Source organism: Cololabis saira, chromosome 6 (assembly GCF_033807715.1).
Source record: "Cololabis saira isolate AMF1-May2022 chromosome 6, fColSai1.1, whole genome shotgun sequence".
Taxonomy (NCBI): domain Eukaryota; kingdom Metazoa; phylum Chordata; class Actinopteri; order Beloniformes; family Belonidae; genus Cololabis; species Cololabis saira.
Window position 1 is genome coordinate 16,139,926 of NC_084592.1, and position 18,947 is coordinate 16,158,872.

The 18,947-nt window shown below is 44.4% G+C and overlaps 1 protein-coding gene across 1 annotated transcript; it reads right to left on the reverse strand.

Moving 5' to 3' along the window:
* Window positions 1–745: 745 nt before the first annotated feature.
* chaf1b (chromatin assembly factor 1, subunit B) lies at window positions 746–18,941 on the reverse strand. The gene is made up of 14 exons (XM_061723379.1): window positions 18,893–18,941; window positions 18,481–18,626; window positions 16,572–16,704; window positions 16,359–16,479; window positions 15,593–15,696; window positions 15,055–15,151; window positions 14,869–14,953; window positions 14,656–14,749; window positions 14,481–14,550; window positions 13,757–13,848; window positions 13,498–13,657; window positions 11,304–11,855; window positions 2,610–2,692; window positions 746–1,223 (listed from the first exon to the last, which is right to left on the reverse strand). Exons 2-14 carry the CDS (start codon window positions 18,604–18,606, stop codon window positions 1,117–1,119), a joined length of 1,824 nt encoding a protein of 607 aa, XP_061579363.1. The 5' UTR covers window positions 18,607–18,626; window positions 18,893–18,941; the 3' UTR covers window positions 746–1,116.
* Window positions 18,942–18,947: the final 6 nt, after the last annotated feature.

Consider the following 18,947-nt stretch of genomic DNA (forward strand, 5'->3'; position numbering starts at 1 on the left):
GGCTCTACTTTTCGCTCTCCAGTAGCAGTTATCTGTACATCCCATCATGAAACTTTTTAAAACATGGATTTATTTTTGTACCACTTCTAGAAACAGATTCCTTCAAAGGGAACCGATATTTTGACCCCCTCAATACATTAAGTACCACTTTAGATTTTGGCACGACTACTAACTCAAACAACAAAAATAACAGTAGATGTTGAAAAGTGCTTTCAGTGAATTTCTTTTTGTTGCTTAATCTGCAGACAGATTCCATTATGGCGAAACCCAAAATGAGTTCTGAGGCCTTTTAATCAACAGCTCGTCTTCTGAGTGGTCCCTAAGGCTCGCTACAGATTTTCTCTGGACAAACAACCAGGTTGGATTGGAGGCATCGATACGGACATTTCAGGTCCAGGTTTGGTTGAGTGTCTCCACAACCGGCGGCCTTTTGAACTTTACTCCCGTAGTTGGATGTTCAGGTTGTTTAACCATCCAAAGTGAGACATTAACAGAGAGACGACATTAGGAAATGTTTCTTCGTAAAGTTTTTTTTTCTGTTGGGGGTGGAATCTACCTGAATTTAAAAGGTTTTTATGCACGATACAATTAAAGGAGAAAAAAGAAAATCAGTTTAGTAAAAGCTCAGATGGACAGTTTAATTAAATTAAATTAAATTAAATTATGGCAGGTGTATGTTTAGTAGAAGCCAAATCTTTGAGCTAAAATAATTAAACCCACATGTCAAACTGCTAAAAAAGAAACATCCTTTTATTTGATGGCAGTGAGTCAGATATTTAACACATTTGAGGTTCATTCATTAAACATTTAGCTACAGACTTAAATGTTCAAAAAAAAAAAAAAAACCACCTCACAAAGTCCTGAAGTGCTTCTTTTGCCTCCGGATTTTTTGCCGGATTCATCATCTTGTTTCTTTTTAACAACACTGAAGACTTTAAACGTCACCATAATACAATATAATACAGAGATAATTATCAGTTTATTGTATGATACACAGGACTCAAACCCAAAAGTGAAGGGATTAAATTTATACCTAACTGACTACATGCGAGCTATGCAGCAGCAACTAGAGTCAAATTCAACACCAGAACATGTTCCACGCGTCTCCTGCCTCCTTCACGGCTGGTCCCGGCTCTCGCCGGGCTTCTCCGGGGTGTCGCTGGTTTTGGGTCGTTTGGACTCTGGAGGCTGGCAGACCGGGTCGCTGGGCGGAGAGGAGCGCGCTGGGGAAACAACAGGAGGCGTCAGTGGCACAGACTGGAAGACGCGAACGAGGCGCCAAGCCCTCGTTTAACGTTCATCCGTTATCCAACAAATAACGAAACACGCCGGCTGCAAAAGGTCAAGCTATTATTAGGGGTGTAACGATACACTAATCTCACGATACGATACACGATATTGAGGTCACGATAACGATACGATATTATAGCAGTATTTTTTTAACAACCTTGCATGAGGAACATATGACTGGAAAAAAATAGTCTTTTATTTGAAAGACACAAAATACAAAACAATACTGTGCATTTGCCCTATTGTTACAGTTTGTAATGCTTTATAACTGTTTAAGTTTTAAAGAGAAAGCCAGGCCAACCATTTTCCACAAACTGAACTAAAAGTAATGTCAGGTTTGCATTATGCATCTTCAGTTTCATACGAGTAAAAATATTTAGCCACAAACTGAATAGTTTCTCTCATGTATGATCTGACTTTTTTTCTTTTCCAGAAATTTAACAACTAAAATTAAATAAATAAATAAAAGTAAATAAATACATACAATTTTACATCATAAAACAGATTGATTCATGCTCACCTTATAAGTGTAAGAGGAGATTTATTTTTGTTAAGGTTATTTTGGTAATTCAGGGTTCATTATTTTATAAATATATTCTTTATATTCTGTAAATCAGGGACTATAATGACACTAGTCAGTTTATCTGTAGTGAGTAGTCTGTTTTAGATTGGGCGGAGTGATACAGCACTAGGTGCTGTGTTGATGTTCTAAAATCCTACACTGTTGAGGGACATTAAAGTACACTGGAACTCGCAGAAGTTGTCCCTGTGTTTATCCTACTCACAACGCGAAAAGGTTTAAATTAATAAGGTAAGGCTTAACTCTACACCAGCCTTACATAAGTAAAGGTTCAGAGCTCAAAACGGGACCGGAAAACGGTACTAGTTTCTTCTGAGCGGAGTAAGATTTTGGTCTGCGGGTCGAGGCGCGGTCGCCACGTGCGGTCGGATGCGCGTTACTAGTAAACACAATATTAATAACCCAATATCACGATACACTTTGTCACCTCCACGACACGTATCGTGACGTTTTTGTATCGCGAAATTTCGTGGCACGACATATTGTTACACCCCTAGCTATTATGTCTAAACACTTGTGCCCTTATTCAGTTTCAGTGGAGAAAACCTGCATGTTTACTTTAATAAGCGAGCATAACAAACAACTCCAGCAGAGGTTCTGCAAATTATACACAGACTATGACTAGGAAGGAACATGTGCATCGGTCCACATCTGTCCCCATGACATTCATGACATCATGAAGCGATGTGAAAGCACCGCAGGTGATTTTCAAATCGTAAAAGTCGCTGTCGTCACTGACCTTGTTTGGCCTTCTCTGAAGGAGAGCTGAAGAGCGAACCGCCGGCTGCAGATCGCGACGCGATGGGAGTCAAAGACACCCTCCTGTAGGTGCAGAGAGAAAGCACAAATAAAGAGGCTTAGATTACAGAAGAAAAGATATATTTAGTTATAATAAAGCATGCTACTCCTGGGTAAACAAAGATCCCATGATAATAATATAAACCATTTAATCACCACAAGTAACAGAAAACAACAAAAGCATGTTAAGCCATTGTTTATGACAGTGATTATTATTTTATAGTCAGTGGGGGGTCCGATGAATCTGTATCCCCATAAAACATCACAATCATGGTAAAACTAGTTTTATCCTGCATTTAAAAGAAGTTTAAGTTGTAAAGGCACATTCCACATGTTCAGAATCACAGTTCTTTGTTATTCTTTGCATGTTTTGAGAAGATCAGATTAGACGCTTTAATCTCTGTGGGCGGAGAGGAAGGTGGCTGCAGCGCAGGTCAGTGCAGTTCTGGATAATGCAGATCTCAAAGATTTATTGGTAAATCAAATAAATGTGATCCTGCATTATAAAGTGTTGCCCAGTTCTGGTCCCCGAAAGTCCTCTGATGTTAGTTGAACTATCCATGTGAGTCAGGTGTGTTAAAGCATCTAAAACCAGACAGCAGCCCTGGAGGACAGAAACTGATCCAGACTCTTTACACCACCACCTCTCACCAAGGTAAAAAACATTTAATACGCTCTGGTGCAACAGAAATAAAATCTAGTTTCATTATTGACACATTCACGATTCCTGGTTTCACAGAACTAACTTCCTGTTAAAAGTGTTTTTAAACGTGTGTTTTTCCAGGAATAGTGACATAATCTGTATCCACACATCGCTGCTACGCCCAGCGTTTATGCCGCTAGCGACTCCCTCAGGGGTCAGATCAGAAAACTCTGCTGAGTGTTTTGAATTTTATCTGAAAAACTATTTGTTTTCAGAGGGATTATTTCATCGAAGCGCCCTCGACCCAGTTCTCTCTTCTTTAACAGTTCCTTCGCAGATTTAATCAGATGCTTTTTAGTTCTGTTTATTCTTATTAAAGCACTTCATAAAGACCTCTTTTGATTAGATATAAACATTGTATAACATTTTTTCATAAAACATTTAAACAACTTTGCAAAATATTAAACTGGGAAAAACAGGGACTCATGAACAAAACATCTAAGGAATCATATCGGTCCGTGTATCTTTTGGTCATTGGATTTTTCCATCATGAGTGGGAATCAAAAAACAAAAAACCATTGGTTTATTTGATTTTCCTTTTAAAACAAAAAACAAATATTGAATTACACTGCATTTTTTCTTTTTCTGTGTTAATATGATTTAACAAAGATTCAAAATACGCTTTTATTTTCGTTTTCTATTTCATATAAGAAAAATGAAATTACTAGTCAACAGGAACGAAAAAACGAACCAAAAACAACCGTTTATTCATATTCGTGCACCGGAAGCTGGCATTTACAACCGAGTGAACTTAGTTCTGGATATTTGACAGGCATTCCGTGACAATTCTCTCCAGGGAAAGTTTGATTTTAATATTTAATTGGTCGGGTTTACGTGACTCGGAAATGGCTCTGTACGCGGCAGTTCGGGTAACCATGGTTACCATGGCGGCGCTGAAACAACGGATTAAGGATTATTTTTTAAAGATTGATTAAGGACTTGTTCCACAGCGGTTTGACGCACAATGACATTGCCTGCACGTTGCAGCAGATGTGTCTCCTGCAATGCTCAGAAATGAGCGTCAGAAGATTCTGTGCTCGGCATGATCTGAGGAGAAAAAGACGCAGAGCTGGAGAGCGCTTTGATTCAATCTATTTATGAGGTTTTTATTCAGATGTCCACAGTATATTGTAAATATACACACTGCATGCGACGTGAGCGAGAGTCAGCGTCAAAAACAGTTCCATTGCTTTATTTTTTATTGCACTGTCTACACTGGTTGCGAGCGACGCAGCGTCGTTTTGAGCTGGACTTTTGTCGCACGCCCTGCTTCTATTTTCTTCCCGTCGGTCGCTTTGAAAGCCGGTTGAAAGTTGAAAAAAAAGTTGAAAGCGCTGTAGGAAACAGTCATTTCAATACAAGAACCTCAATAAAGTGGCAGCTGCTGGAGGGAGATCGCCAAGGAGCTGGAAGGTTCTGATAAAATAATAAGATATAATAAGAACATTATCTTAATCTTATTAAGGCTTAATTTGTGCCGGATCCTGCCGGATTTCTCGTGTCCTCTGCTTTTTCCCCACATCCCAGTAATGATCTGACATGCTGACATGTTTGTCACACGCCGGTCACTCCACGCTGTTCCCTGTTTGATTGCGTCACCGTTCGGTTTTTTCCCCACTTATTCCACCGAATAATAAGCTTGTTTTCTGTTTAGAAAGTACAAACGTAGGGAGATTACAAGTAATCACCATCTTTTACTTGTCCCTTTACTCTTTCAGGAGTAGCCTAATTTTAGGAGTTTCTTTCAGGAGCGCACGGGCGGGGGAATAAAGGCTGATTTATGGTTCCGCGTAAAATCGGAACCAAGCGTAAAACCTACGCCGTAAGGTCTGCGTTGGTGTAACGCGGAACCATAAATCAGCCTTTTAAAAGGCGGATCTCAGCTGTCAATCAAAAGAACGTGGTAGAACGTGGGGCCGATGACGCGTTCAGTGTTTCAGGACAGAGCGGGTCCGATGCCACGCAGTGTGACGCGACAGTCGGACGCTCGCATGCAGTTACAGGCTGTTAGGGAGCCGTAGCCTAATTTTTGTTGACCGCTTTGTACTGATCACTGATCACCCCGATCACGTTTGCAGTGTACACGTTTAAAACCCATTAAGCATGTCGGAAGGCCGTTGTGGCTGAGTTTTGTCATTAAACGCCATAAAACTTCTCTCGGACTCAGCGTGCTTCTCTCTCAGCAGCGCGTCATGCAAATATACAGGACCTTATAATAAACTCTCAAGCGGCTCTTAAAAGTAGGCTACAGGAAAGCCGCAATACCGGCTCTCTGTGTTCACTGGGGGTGCATGCTGGAGAAGGTCGGGTTGGAAGAACCTAAGAGAGCTCCATCAGCCATGCCATGAATTCCGGCGTCAGGTAAAGTTTGTGCTGCAGTGCAATTTATACATATAATGGTAATCACGTGGATACCTCACGCGTGGGACTAAATTAATTCTTCCAACCCGACCTTCTCCAGCATGCACCCCCAGTGAACACAGATTGCCGGTCATTCGGCCATGATGAATCAAAGCGCTCTCCAGCTCTGCGCGTTTTTCTCCTCAGATCATGTCGAGCACAGAATCTTCTGACGCTCATTTCTGAGCATTGCAGGAGACACATCTGCTGCAACGTGCAGGAAATGTCATTGTGCGTCAAACTGCTGTGGAACAAGTCCTTAATCAATCTTTAAAAAATAATCCTTAATCTGTTGTTTCAGCGCCGCCATGGTAACCATGGTTACCCGAACTGCCGCGTACAGAGCCATTTCCGAGTCACGTAAACCCGACCAATTAAATATTAAAATCAAACTTCCCCTGGAGAGAATTGTCACGGAATGCCTGTCAAATATCCAGAACTAAGTTCACTCGGTTGTAAATGCCAGCTTCCGGTGCACGAATATGAATAAACGGTTGTTTTTGGTTCGTTTTTTCGTTCCTGTTGAGTAGTAATTTCATTTTTCTTATATGAAATAGAAAACGAAAATAAAAGCGTATTTTGAATCTTTGTTAAGTCATATTAACACAGAAAAAGAAAAAAATGCAGTGTAATTCAATATTTGTTTTTTGTTTTAAAAGGAAAATCAAATAAACCAATCGTTTTTTGTTTTTTGATTCCCACTCATGATGGAAAAATCCAATGACCAAAAGATACACGGACCCATATCGGTCCGTGTATTTCGCGGCCATCCGTTTTTTTGTTTTCAAATGACAAAATAAAAATAGAGAAATAAACCAAAATAATCCGTTCCCCATCTTTTGTTTTGATAATAAAAAACGGAAAACGGATCGTTATCCATTATCCGTTATCCGATTTCATTGATGTGTTTGAAAATCGAAATTGGGAATTAAAAAACAGCGAGTGGAAAACTCTTTTCTCTATTTCCTATTCGTTTCCAAGGATACTGAAAACAAGGATTGGACAAATGGGGGGATTGCACATGCGCAGTAATAAATGAAGAAAGTTGTTTCTGGTTCTTTTGTTGATCAGATTGAAAATTAACAGTTTTAGATTTTTTTAATGTTGAAACTGAAAATAAATCAAATACGAAACCTGGGAGTGAAACATGAGTTTAATCTGTAATCTGTCTTCACTCCATCATGTAACTGCAGTGATGTTGTGACAGTCTGTTCAGCTGCAGCGTCCAAAAAAAAGCAGCGTCCAATCAATAACATGTACTGAACTCTAACATACTGCCCCCCCCTGGAAAGGAATAGGAAATAGAGAAAAGAGTTTTCCACTTTCCGCTGTTTTGGTCCGTGTATCTTTTGGTCATTGGATTTTTCCATCATGAGTGGGAATCAAAAAACAAAAAACGATTGGTTTATTTGATTTTCCTTTTAAAACAAAAAACAAATATTGAATTACACTGCATTTTTTCTTTTTCTGTGTTAATATGATTTAACAAAGATTCAAAATACGCTTTTATTTTCGTTTTCTATTTCATATAAGAAAAATGAAATTACTAGTCAACAGGAACGAAAAAACGAACCAAAAACAACCGTTTATTCATATTCAGTGCAGTGTTTGGCGGGTGTGCTTGTGAGAACTGGGGTCCCTGGAGGTCCTGGAGGTAAAGTGAAAGCCCAAGTAGCCTACCCCCCGTACCGGGACGTGGTCCCGGTCTTGGCCGGGTGCAGTGCAGCGTTTGGCGGGCTGGGTGTGAGTGTCTGGGGTCTCTGGGTGCCTGGGTCCTGGTCCCGGGACTCGTGGGTCCCTGGGTCGGGTCCCGGGACTCGTGGGTCCCTGGGTCGGGTCCCGGGACTCGTGGGTCCCTGGGTCGGGTCCCGGGACTCGTGGGTCCCTGGGTCCTGGCCACTTTCGCCCGATTTTCAGACACTTTGGCCGGCTTTCGGCTTCCTTCGGGCCCGCCTCTGCGGCGCTGCTCCCCCCGACCGCCGGGGGGTTTGCAGCGCCTCCCTCTCGGTAGCGAGACCGAGTCGACCCGTCCGCCCCAGGTGTCCCCCCACGGAGCCCCGCCGGCGCCGGGCAGGCCGACCACCGACGTCGGCTGCCGCTCTGGCGGTGGTGTTAGTCCTCCGGGAAAAACAATGTTTCTCAAACCCTACCACGCCGCAGACGGCTGAACCGGGCCCTGGATTGCCGGTCACCCCCAGCCCGAGCGGACCCACCCGCCCGCCCAGAAAACGGTGCGTCGAGGCGGGGCGAGGTTCCGGCCGCTCCCGAGGTCTCCCCGCACGGGGCTGCCGAGACCCGAGTCCCGTTGCTGGTGGATCGGAGGTCGGCCTGCCCGGCGGCGGCGGGGCTCCGACACCTGGGGCGGACGGGTCGACTCGGTCTCGCTACCGAGAGGGAGGCGCTGCAAACCCCCCGGCGGTCGGGGGGGAGCAGCGCCGCAGAGGCGGGCCCGAAGGAAGCCGAAAGCCGGCCAAAGTGTCTGAAAATCGGGCGAAAGTGGCCAGGACCCAGGGACCCACGAGTCCCGGGACCCGACCCAGGGACCCACGAGTCCCGGGACCCGACCCAGGGACCCACGAGTCCCGGGACCAGGACCCAGGCACCCAGAGACACCTGACACTCACACCCATCCCGCCAAACGCTGCACTGCACCCGGCCAAGACCGGGACCACGTCCCGGTACGGGGGGTAGGCTACTTGGGCTTTCCCTTTGCCTCCTGGACCTCCAGGGACCCCAGTTCTCACAAGCACACCGGCCAAACACTGCACTGATCCCGGCCAGGACCGGGGACAGCTCCCGGTACGGGGACTTGTGCTCTCCAGGACCTCCAGGGACCCCAGGACACTCACAGACAGCCCGCCAAACACTGCAGCTCGCCGGGGACACCTCGCGCTACGGGGACACCCGCCAAACACTGCACTGAATATGAATAAACGGTTGTTTTTGGTTCGTTTTTTCGTTCCTGTTGACTAGTAATTTCATTTTTCTTATATGAAATAGAAAACGAAAATAAAAGCGTATTTTGAATCTTTGTTAAATCATATTAACACAGAAAAAGAAAAAATGCAGTGTAATTCAATATTTGTTTTTTGTTTTAAAAGGAAAATCAAATAAACCAATCGTTTTTTGTTTTTTGATTCCCACTCATGATGGAAAAATCCAATGACCAAAAGATACACGGACCTGTTTTGGTCCGTGTATCTTTTGGTCATTGGATTTTTCCATCATGAGTGGGAATCAAAAAACAAAAAACGATTGGTTTATTTGATTTTCCTTTTAAAACAAAAAACACATATTGAATTACACTGCATTTTTTCTTTTTCTGTGTTAATATGATTTAACAAAGATTCAAAATACGCTTTTATTTTCGTTTTCTATTTCATATAAGAAAAATGAAATTATTAGTCAACAGGAACGAAAAAACGAACCAAAAACAACCGTTTATTCATATTCAGTGCAGTGTTTGGCGGGTGTGCTTGTGAGAACTGGGGTCCCTGGAGGTCCTGGATAGCCAATGTCCCCGTAGCGCGAGGTGTCCCCGGCGTGCTGCAGTGTTTGGCGGGCTGTCTGTGAGTGTCCTGGGGTCCCTGGAGGTCCTGGAGAGCACAAGTCCCCATACCGGGAGCTGTCCCCGGTCCTGACCGGGATCAGTGCAGTGTTTGGCCGGTGTGCTTGTGAGAACTGCGGTCCCTGGAGGTCCAGGAGGCAAAGGGAAAGCCCAAGTAGCCTACCCCCCGTACCGGGACGTGGTCCCGGTCTTGGCCGGGTGCAGTGCAGCGTTTGGCGGGCTGGGTGTGAGTGTCTGGGGTCTCTGGGTGCCTGGGTCCTGGTCCCGGGACTCGTGGGTCCCTGGGTCGGGTCCCGGGACTCGTGGGTCCCTGGGTCCTGGCCACTTTCGCCCGATTTTCAGACACTTTGGCCGGCTTTCGGCTTCCTTCGGGCCCGCCTCTGCGGCGCTGCTCCCCCTGACCACCGGGGGGTTCGCAGCGCCTCCCGGTAGCGAGACCGAGTCGACCCGTCCGCCCCAGGTGTCCCCCCACGGAGCTCCGCCGCCGCCGGGCAGGCCGACCTCCGATCCACCAGCAACGGGACTCGGGTCTCGGCAGCCCCGTGCGGGGAGACCTCGGGAGCGGCCGGAACCTCGCCCCGCCTCGACGCACCGTTTTCTGGGCGGGCGGGTGGGTCCGCTCGGGCTGGGGGTGACCGGCAATCCAGGGCCCGGTTCAGCCGTCTGCGGCGTGGTAGGGTTTCAGAAACATTGTTTTTCCCGGAGGACTAACACCACCGCCAGAGCGGCAGCCGACGTCGGAGGTCGGCCTGCCCGGCGGCGGCGGGGCTCCGTGGGGGGACATCTGGGGCGGACGGGTCGACTCGGTCTCGCTACCGAGAGGGAGGCGCTGCCAGCCCCCCGGTGGTCGGGGGGAGCAGCGCCGCAGAGGCGGGCTCGAAGGAAGCCGAAAGCCGGCCAAAGTGTCTGAAAATCGGGCGAAAGTGGCCAGGACCCAGGGACCCACGAGTCCCGGGACCCGACCCAGGAGTCCCGGGACCAGGACCCAGGGACCCAGGAGTCCCGGGACCGGACCCAGGGACCCACGAGTCCCGGGACCCGACCCAGGGACCCACGAGTCCCGGGACCCGACCCAGGCACCCAGAGACCCCAGACACTCACACCCAGCCCGCCAAACGCTGCACTGCACCCGGCCAAGACCGGGACCACGTCCCGGTACGGGGGGTAGGCTACTTGGGCTTTCCCTTTGCCTCCTGGACCTCCAGGGACCCCAGTTCTCACAAGCACACCCGCCAAACACTGCACTGATCCCGGCCAGGACCGGGGACAGCTCCCGGTACGGGGACTTGTGCTCTCCAGGACCTCCAGCCCCAGGACACTCACAGACAGCCCGCCAAACACTGCAGCTCGCCGGGGACACCTCGCGCTACGGGGACATTGGCTCTCCAGGACCTCCAGGGACCCCAGTTCTCACAAGCACACCGCCAAACACTGCACTGAATATGAATAAACGGTTGTTTTTGGTTCGTTTTTTCGTTCCTGTTGACTAGTAATTTCATTTTTCTTATATGAAATAGAAAAGAAAAATAAAAGCGTATTTTGAATCTTTGTTAAATCATATTAACACAGAAAAAGAAAAAATGCAGTGTAATTCAATATGTGTTTTTTGTTTTAAAAGGAAAATCAAATAAACCAATCGTTTTTTGTTTTTTGATTTCCACTCATGATGGAAAAATCCAATGACCAAAAGATACACGGACCTGTTTTAATTCCCAATATCGATTTTCAAACACGTCAATTAAATCGGATAACGGATGATGGATAACGATCCGTTTTCCGTTTTTTATTAGCAAAAAAAAAGATGGGAAACGGATTATATCTGTATTTTTATTTTGTCATTTCAAAACAAAAAACCGATGGCTGCGAAGTACATGGACCCATAGTACTACGTTTAACAAAAATCATTAAAATGCACCTTCGTGCTTCAAAGAAAAGAAAGAAAAAGTGTTCTACGTTCTACGTACCTTGGGGTGGGTCCTTTCGGGGTGGGTCCTTTCGGGGTGGTGTTTCCAGGCGTTTTAGCAGCGTTGGAGACCTTCGGTGTGGAGGGGGTGAGGGGAGTGATGCGTGGCTGGGTTTTGGAGGAGCTGCCGGGGGTGGCGGGGGCTGCATGAGGTTGGGGAGTGGACGGTGCACTTCCAGCCCCCGGGGAGGCCGAGGCTTTAGGGGTAGAGGGTTTCCCCCAGCCCTCCAGGGTGTTCAGAGTGATCCTACGGGGCTGCGGGTTGGCTTTCACCTTAGGGGTACTCTTCTTGTCCTCCGGCGGGGTCGGCGCGTCTTTGCCCTGGTTGGACTGGGGCGTGGCACCCGGGGCTGCGTTGGACGCCTGGGACCCGGGGGACGAGTTCCTGGCCGCGGAGGACTTCTTGCCCTTTTTCTCTACGCCGCTGTTTGGAACAAAGACCTCCACGGGGGGCGGCTCCTTCAGCGGCGTCCCCAGCTCGCCGGGGGAGAAGGACAGGAAGGAGCAGTAGCCGTCCGTGGACGACACAGCCAGGAAGGAACCGTCTCCAGACCTGAGCAGGACAAAATATTGAGACACCGGCTTGAAAACTGATTTATTGTACTAAGATTCATAGTGATTTCTTGCTTGTGTTGTTCTCTCAGATGCAAGTCACTTTGGATAAAAGTGTCTGCTAAATGACAGTAGTAGTAGCAGTAGCAGTAATAATAGTATTAATAGTAGTAGTAGTAGCAGTAGTTGCAGTAATAGTAGCAGTAGTTGCAGTAATAGTAGTAGTAATGACAGTAGTAGTAGTAGTAGTAATAATGACAGTAGTAGTAGTGTTATTTTACCACAAATATTAAAAAAATATTAAAAAAGGCCAACGACACACATTCCTCCACCTGAGATGGAGCTGAGATGGAGAAGGTTTCCAACTCCATAATTAATGCACATTTCTTAACTGCAACTCCTGCATTTTGCAACAAAAAGCTACATCTGTCTTTGATGCGCCCGTCCTCGTCTTTGGTCCTCAACATTCATGTCAAGAACAGACGTCATTTCTCTTCCTCTTTTTAAAGAAAGATCTGGAGGCAATCATGCATTTGCCTCAGTCTGTGCATAAATGTGCATGCATTCATGTAGGGAGGGTAAAGAAAATTAATCATTTCAGGATCCCACTTTCCACTTCAAAGCACTCGACTGAGTTTCCTTCAGAACTTCCAAATCAGATTTCAGTGCAGGATGTGTTGACTTGAAGCTAAATTCCTGAAATCTTCAATCTGGGAACTATTCTCTCCTTTATTTGGGTGCAAACTAAACATGCTCTTCCTTCTGATGAAGGCCTCAAATGGTTATGATACATAATTAAAATAGACTAATGCCAAAGGCGTTAATCATAATCATTTCCCGAGCAACACTGACACCAGTGAGTTTCCTGCACCAGGTCGGGACCAGACGAAGACCCATCCTGACCCCCACCCCTCTACCAGCAGATCCAGGAGCAGTTTCAGAGTCGGGGAACGCCGTTGTTTACCACTAGGTTACCGTTCATGATATACCGTCAAAAAAATTCCCCACGGTAAGAATTTGTCATCTCCGGTAAAAAATGATAAATTCCCGTTGATGACGTTTTTGTGTAACAAACATGGCAGAAGGCGGATCTGAGAGCGAGGAGCTTGTTGTTAAACGAGGCTCCAGCTCCGTTATCTGGAACTGGTTTGGAATTATAAAGAGAGACGAGGAGCAAACATCATCTATTATGTGCAGTCTGCAAAAACAGAAGGAAATGGTTGTTACATTTTGATATTACGTTTGACTATTACGAAAAAGATTTTATAAGCTAAGAAAACTTGAAGTACAATGGTTCTTTTGCTGTTTGCACTGTTATCCCACTGTTTAAGCTATACAGTTTGAATAAATGTTGAATCTCTTCTTACATTTCAAACTTGTTGTTAATTTGAGTCATTACAGTATTGCAGTACTAATTGAATTGGTTTTTATTAATTCAATTTAATTTTTGTAGTTTAGTAGCATTTAGTATCTTTTAGAGCAGTGTTTTGGGGGCTCCAAAGACTGAATGTGGTGATAGATTTATAGTTACAAAGGTGGAGCTGAATTGGTATTTTGTTTATCGTCATTTTTATCGTTATCGGGATAAATGCCAGAAATTATCGTGATAGATTTTTTAGTCCATGCCGCCCATCCCTATTTACCACGTGAGGTCGCTGAGCGTGTGGTAGTGGATGTTGGACACCAGGCCGAACGGGAGGCTCTGCTGCGTATCGTACAGGAGGATGGAGTCCTCGGAGGCCACCGCAAAAACCATACGGTACGGCAGCTGGAATATGTTGGGAAGAGCCTCGACCGAGCCATCTGTAGAGGAGAGGCACCAAGAAGATGAACATTAAAACCACAACGAAATCTTAGAGGATGAATTCTGTCCTATTTATAAATGATTTTGTTTGCTCTTGCCTTCTCCCTTTTTGGTTCTGAGTTCAAAGTAAACCGGGCAGCAGCGCACGGCCAGCGTGGCTTTTGATGGACATGGCAAGTGAGCAATAGGCCTAGGAAAAAAAAAATGTTAGATTTATTTAAATAGCACATGACCACAGCGCTTAACATTCAAATGAATTAAAGATGTACAAACAAGCAGTATGTTGTCTATGTAGTATAGCATATACATGATAAACTACATTTGAACCCTTCTGCTGTCTTGTTGTCAATCGAATAACATTCAGTTTTAACTCAAAAACAGGGTACACTTTTTAGTGAAAAGAGAAATTACAGGGAAAGACAGGTTGGACTTAACATTAAAGGTGTAATGCAGAAAAGATTGATAATTGTTGTTATATTCTTTAAATATCAGTTAAAACCACAGATTCTAAAAACAATGCATGAAACATTAGATCACGACTCATCGGTTTCAGCTGATCTATCCACAGAGCTGCCAGCAGATGTTTACAGCTTTACGTGTGGATTTGATGGTGAAAGCAAAAATTATTGCTGCATTTAGCCGATGCTGGGGAAGTACAAACCGCTGATGGCTTCACTAAGATTGGTAACATGACGGTTACGGATGAGGAAGTGATAACGTCTGGACATTGGCTGAACAGACAGCTTTAAATAAACTTTCTTGACATGGTACAAGCATTTGGAAGAGGCTTGATCATTTATAAACACACACAATAAACTTCACCTCTTCAGACTTTTCCTTGAAAAGATATATGTGGTGTTTATGATGTTTTCTCCAACCTCCACACATCCCGCTGTAAGAAGTGACAACAGAAGAGAAAACCCGCTCGGTATGAATACATTTAATAAATCTGAGCAGTTTAAATATTAATTCTTTTCCTCGCATGTAGCGTGTGTACCTGGGGTGAGCAGGAACGACCCGTCTGGTGTAAACGTCAGCCGGCGAAAGAAAGACCTCATACTGTCGTCGTGGAACATTCGGTGCTGCTTGACCTGCAAAGTTACAAAGTTTAAGCAAATTTTACTAAAAAACTCAATAGACAAAAATCAAATAAAGATGCTTAATTGCATCTCCCCAAAAAATTATAATCAGAAACTAAACCTTTACTAACCTCTCCCTCTCCAATGGGCCCCGAGCTCATCTTACTGATAAAGCAAGCCTTCTTCTTTGTGTGAGTGTTGTACACGCGCAAAAACCTGAAGGGGTGGAGGAAATAAAAATAACACAAGATCTTCAGCATCATGAATTTATCAGTGATTCCTTCAATGAGACGAGTTCGGTAAATCCGTTTTCCTACCTGTCGCAGCTGAGCGTGGCGACATACTGGCCCTGGGGGTCCCAGGTGACGCCCTGCACGTAGCTCTTATGGTCGTTCAAGATGCACAACTTCTGTCCTGAACATCAAATCAAAACTTCATCAAATGGAAAAAAAACTTCACCACTTTATCAGACATTTAACCCGGTTTTCCCACTATCGAGTCAAGCTCGAGTTTACTGAGACCCAAGTTTTACATCGTCACTCCCAGCAGCGCCAACTGAAGCCGTCCCAGTCCACAATCTCTGTCCTCACTTTGCTGAACAACCAAACACAGCTGAACGAAGCTGGAAGGAATTCAGCGTTGGTTGTTTTAAGTCACTTCATAAGAGACCCGTTCTTTCTTTGTAAACCACTTCAGGCAGTGCAACATTTCCACTGCGATGCAACATCATGTTCAGGTTGGAGACGCAGGAAAAAACAAAGCCCTCAGCCCCTCAGGGAAGATTTAAAGCCAGGGTCTGAGCCCCGGCACCGCCTGGCTGGATGGTGGGAAAACGTTTACCGTTTGCTAACAAACCTTTGATGACGTCCCACATGATGGAGGTGTTGTCAACAGATCCGGACACCATGAAATTTCCATCTCTCGACCAGGAGATATCGTACACATCCTCTATGTGTCCTCTGAAAGCAAAACAGATGGAAGAAAATTTCATTTTTGCTCGACCACAAATACTTGTGAAGGTTTTGGAGTAAAGTCACGTCTTTGAGTTTAAATGAAATCAGCTTAAGGAGTTAAATTATGGTCCACGCAACGACACAAACAACTGGCAGCTGTCAAACGCCGAAACATTTAAGATGCACAAGACAAATGGATGCTCAAAGTAAAGCGTTTTATCCCTGCGTTCTTTGTGCTAGGCGATGCTCCCTGACAGCTGCTTTTGTGTGGATATTGATAGCTCATCCATGTGATTGTATTCCCAATATAAACAAGTGGAAGAGAAAAAAATTAGGAAGAGAAAAAACGCGGAGCAGCACAGCTGGAAAAAAGGAAAAGAAAATCAGCGGCTACATTTTCGTACGTTATTTTACTTGCTGATCTTGCAGAGATTTTACAAGGACGCTTGCTTTAAAATCTACACGTTCAGACCAAATGCTGCAGATTTATTTATTTTCACATGCAGCCACTTCAGAGAGTCTACACTAAATGTTAAGACTGTATTCTCTATATCCAGAGGATTTGACACTAAGAGTATCATCAGATTTTGTCCTCTCCATAAAGAGTTCAAATGTAGACGTATAACACGTGTTGAAGACGTATTAACTCTCGGTTCTTGTGTGTGTACCTCAGAGTCTTGACTACGGACCAGCTCTCCTTGTTGAGCTGGGCGTCTTCTTCCTCCTGGTACGCGAGGGGCTGCTCGGGCTCCTTACAGTCATTGAGCTTCCACAGCAGAATCGCTGCATCTAAAAGGGAAACAAATAAATACATGAAACAAAGAAGTATTTTAAAATACCCGTCCTCCTTGGAGTAAATGAGGCCAATGTTTATTCCGTACCGTCTCCGCCTGAAGCAAGCAGGTCTCCGTTGGGACTGAAGCGAACCACGTTGACAGCTTTGGTGTGCCTGGCCAAGTTCGACAGAAACTCCACCACCGCCTTCCCGTTTGGACCCAAGTCCACCCGCCACAGCTGCAACACGGGGAAGGAAAGAGGCTTTAAATACATGTTGTAAACCAGTTTGGTTGCAAACAGTTCCACACAAGCTGCATTTTCCGTCATTTTTCCGGCCATTTGATCAAAAGTTTGACAAAATGATTCAGAATTCCATTTTTATTTTTATTTGACAAAATGCTTTTTTCTAAACTACGTCAATGGACGATTAAGACTGTTATCATCGGCAGCATATCTGTCAAGACAACATGTATTTTGTGGAGGTCCATAACAGGACATGTACTGATCCAATTTCTGAATAATCGGGGGGGAATTATCAGATTTTTTTTCTTCACTTTTAGCTCACTTAATTACATTATTTATTTAAGTCTATCCTCAGGTTTCACCCTTAACTATTACAATTTATGTCAGGAGGGGAGTAGGTGTGACGTTCAACCTGGATATGGCCTGCGCTCACATGATGCTTTGCACTTCATTGTTCCGCGTGTTCACACTGAGCTGGGAAAAAGAGCTTTTAAATTCGCTGCCCCCTTTGCTTGGAACACCTTTCAGAAAGACTTTAAACTGACGGACCTGATATCCTTCAATGGCTTTGGTTCGATCCTGAAGGACCTAGAGTGTGAAAGCATTGGACAGCGTCTCTGTACCTGATGGTAGTTATGTCTTCCTCAACATCTGCACTTTATATGATTGATGTGATTACCTACTGTTAACTGGCTGTGACCTCCTATGCATCTGCACTTTATAAGACGTGGTTTTATCATTTTATTTACTTTGTTCCTCTGTTATTGTTTTGTATTCTGTCTTTTAACCTTGTGATTTTATTTGTTTTGACGTTCGCTGCTGCCTTCTTGTCCAGGTCACCCTTGTGAAAGCAATCCTTGATCTCAATGGGCTACTACCTGGTTAAATAAAGGTTAAATAAATAAAAAAAAAAAAAGTTCCTTCAGCAACCAGACTTTTTTAATTTGGACTGCTGATGTCATGTCTTGCTGCTATACTAATCCTTGTACTGCACATTGCACTTTTTTTTGCTGTTGTATTGATCACTTCATACACCACTCACCCTGACTGTGATCTACGTGAACCAGTAGCTGGAAGGGGCAGAGGTGTCAAGTAACGAAGTACAAATACTTTGTTACCTTACTTAAGTAGACATTTTGGTTATCTATATTTCACTGGAGTCATTATTTTTCAGACGACTTTTTACTCCTTACATTTTAAAAACAGCCTTGTTACTCTATTTCATTTCGGCCTTTAAAAAAAAACTATCCAGTTAAATTGCTCCATCCGGATAGAGTGAATTTGGTTGTGGTTGTTTCAGATGTTCTTGTCCAGTTTTGTTCTTACATCCGTTCCCTCAGATTCCTGCAACTAAACTTGGAAGTACATTCCAATAAAGGTTAGGATAAATTATAACATGCCTCTGAAGTTTGACTTTTTGCACCATTACAATACTTATAGGAAACTAGTCATCATATCTCCTGCTCTCTGAAACACATGGTAATGCTCAATAGTACACATATATGGTTCTTTAATATATTTGCATTATACTAAGATGCATTCATTTTCAATGGCTTTTGTCCTTAATGGCTTTTTCCCCCTTACATTACTTTTACTTTTATACTTTAAGTATTTTTGAAATCAGTACTTTTATACTTTTACTTGAGTAAAAAACTGGAGTTGATACTTCAACTTCTACAGGAGTATTTTTAAACTCTAGTATCTATACTTCTACCTGAGTAATGAATGTGAATACTTTTGACACCTCTGCTGTAGTGTCCACTCACTCACCCTGACTGTGGTGTCCACTCCAGCCGTGGCCAGCCGGTGAAATCGAGCCTCCGGGCTGTGCTGAAAGTCCAGACTGTACACCGGCTCCTTGTTGTGCCACGCAATTTCACACGTCTCCACCTTCATTTTACCCGCCTTTAAAACACCTTAGGAGATAAAAACACTTCATAAAGTATTCAAACGGTAATAACTCCGACTGTTTACGGTAGAAACAGTTTGTTTAAAAGGTTATTGGATGCTACTGGAGGCTAACTAGTTTGGCATTGTTTGTGGGAATACTCGTAGCAGAACAGATATTCGCTAAAACCAGGGCTTTGGAATAGTTTTATATACATAACCTGTATTTTCGTGACTAATACCTATCTTATGGTTATTATTAAATGCGTAATAAAGCGGGAGTTAAATGTTTTACCTCCGTCGTCCAGATGAGAAGTGGAAATAATTTCCCGCGTACGATTCGGTCAAAA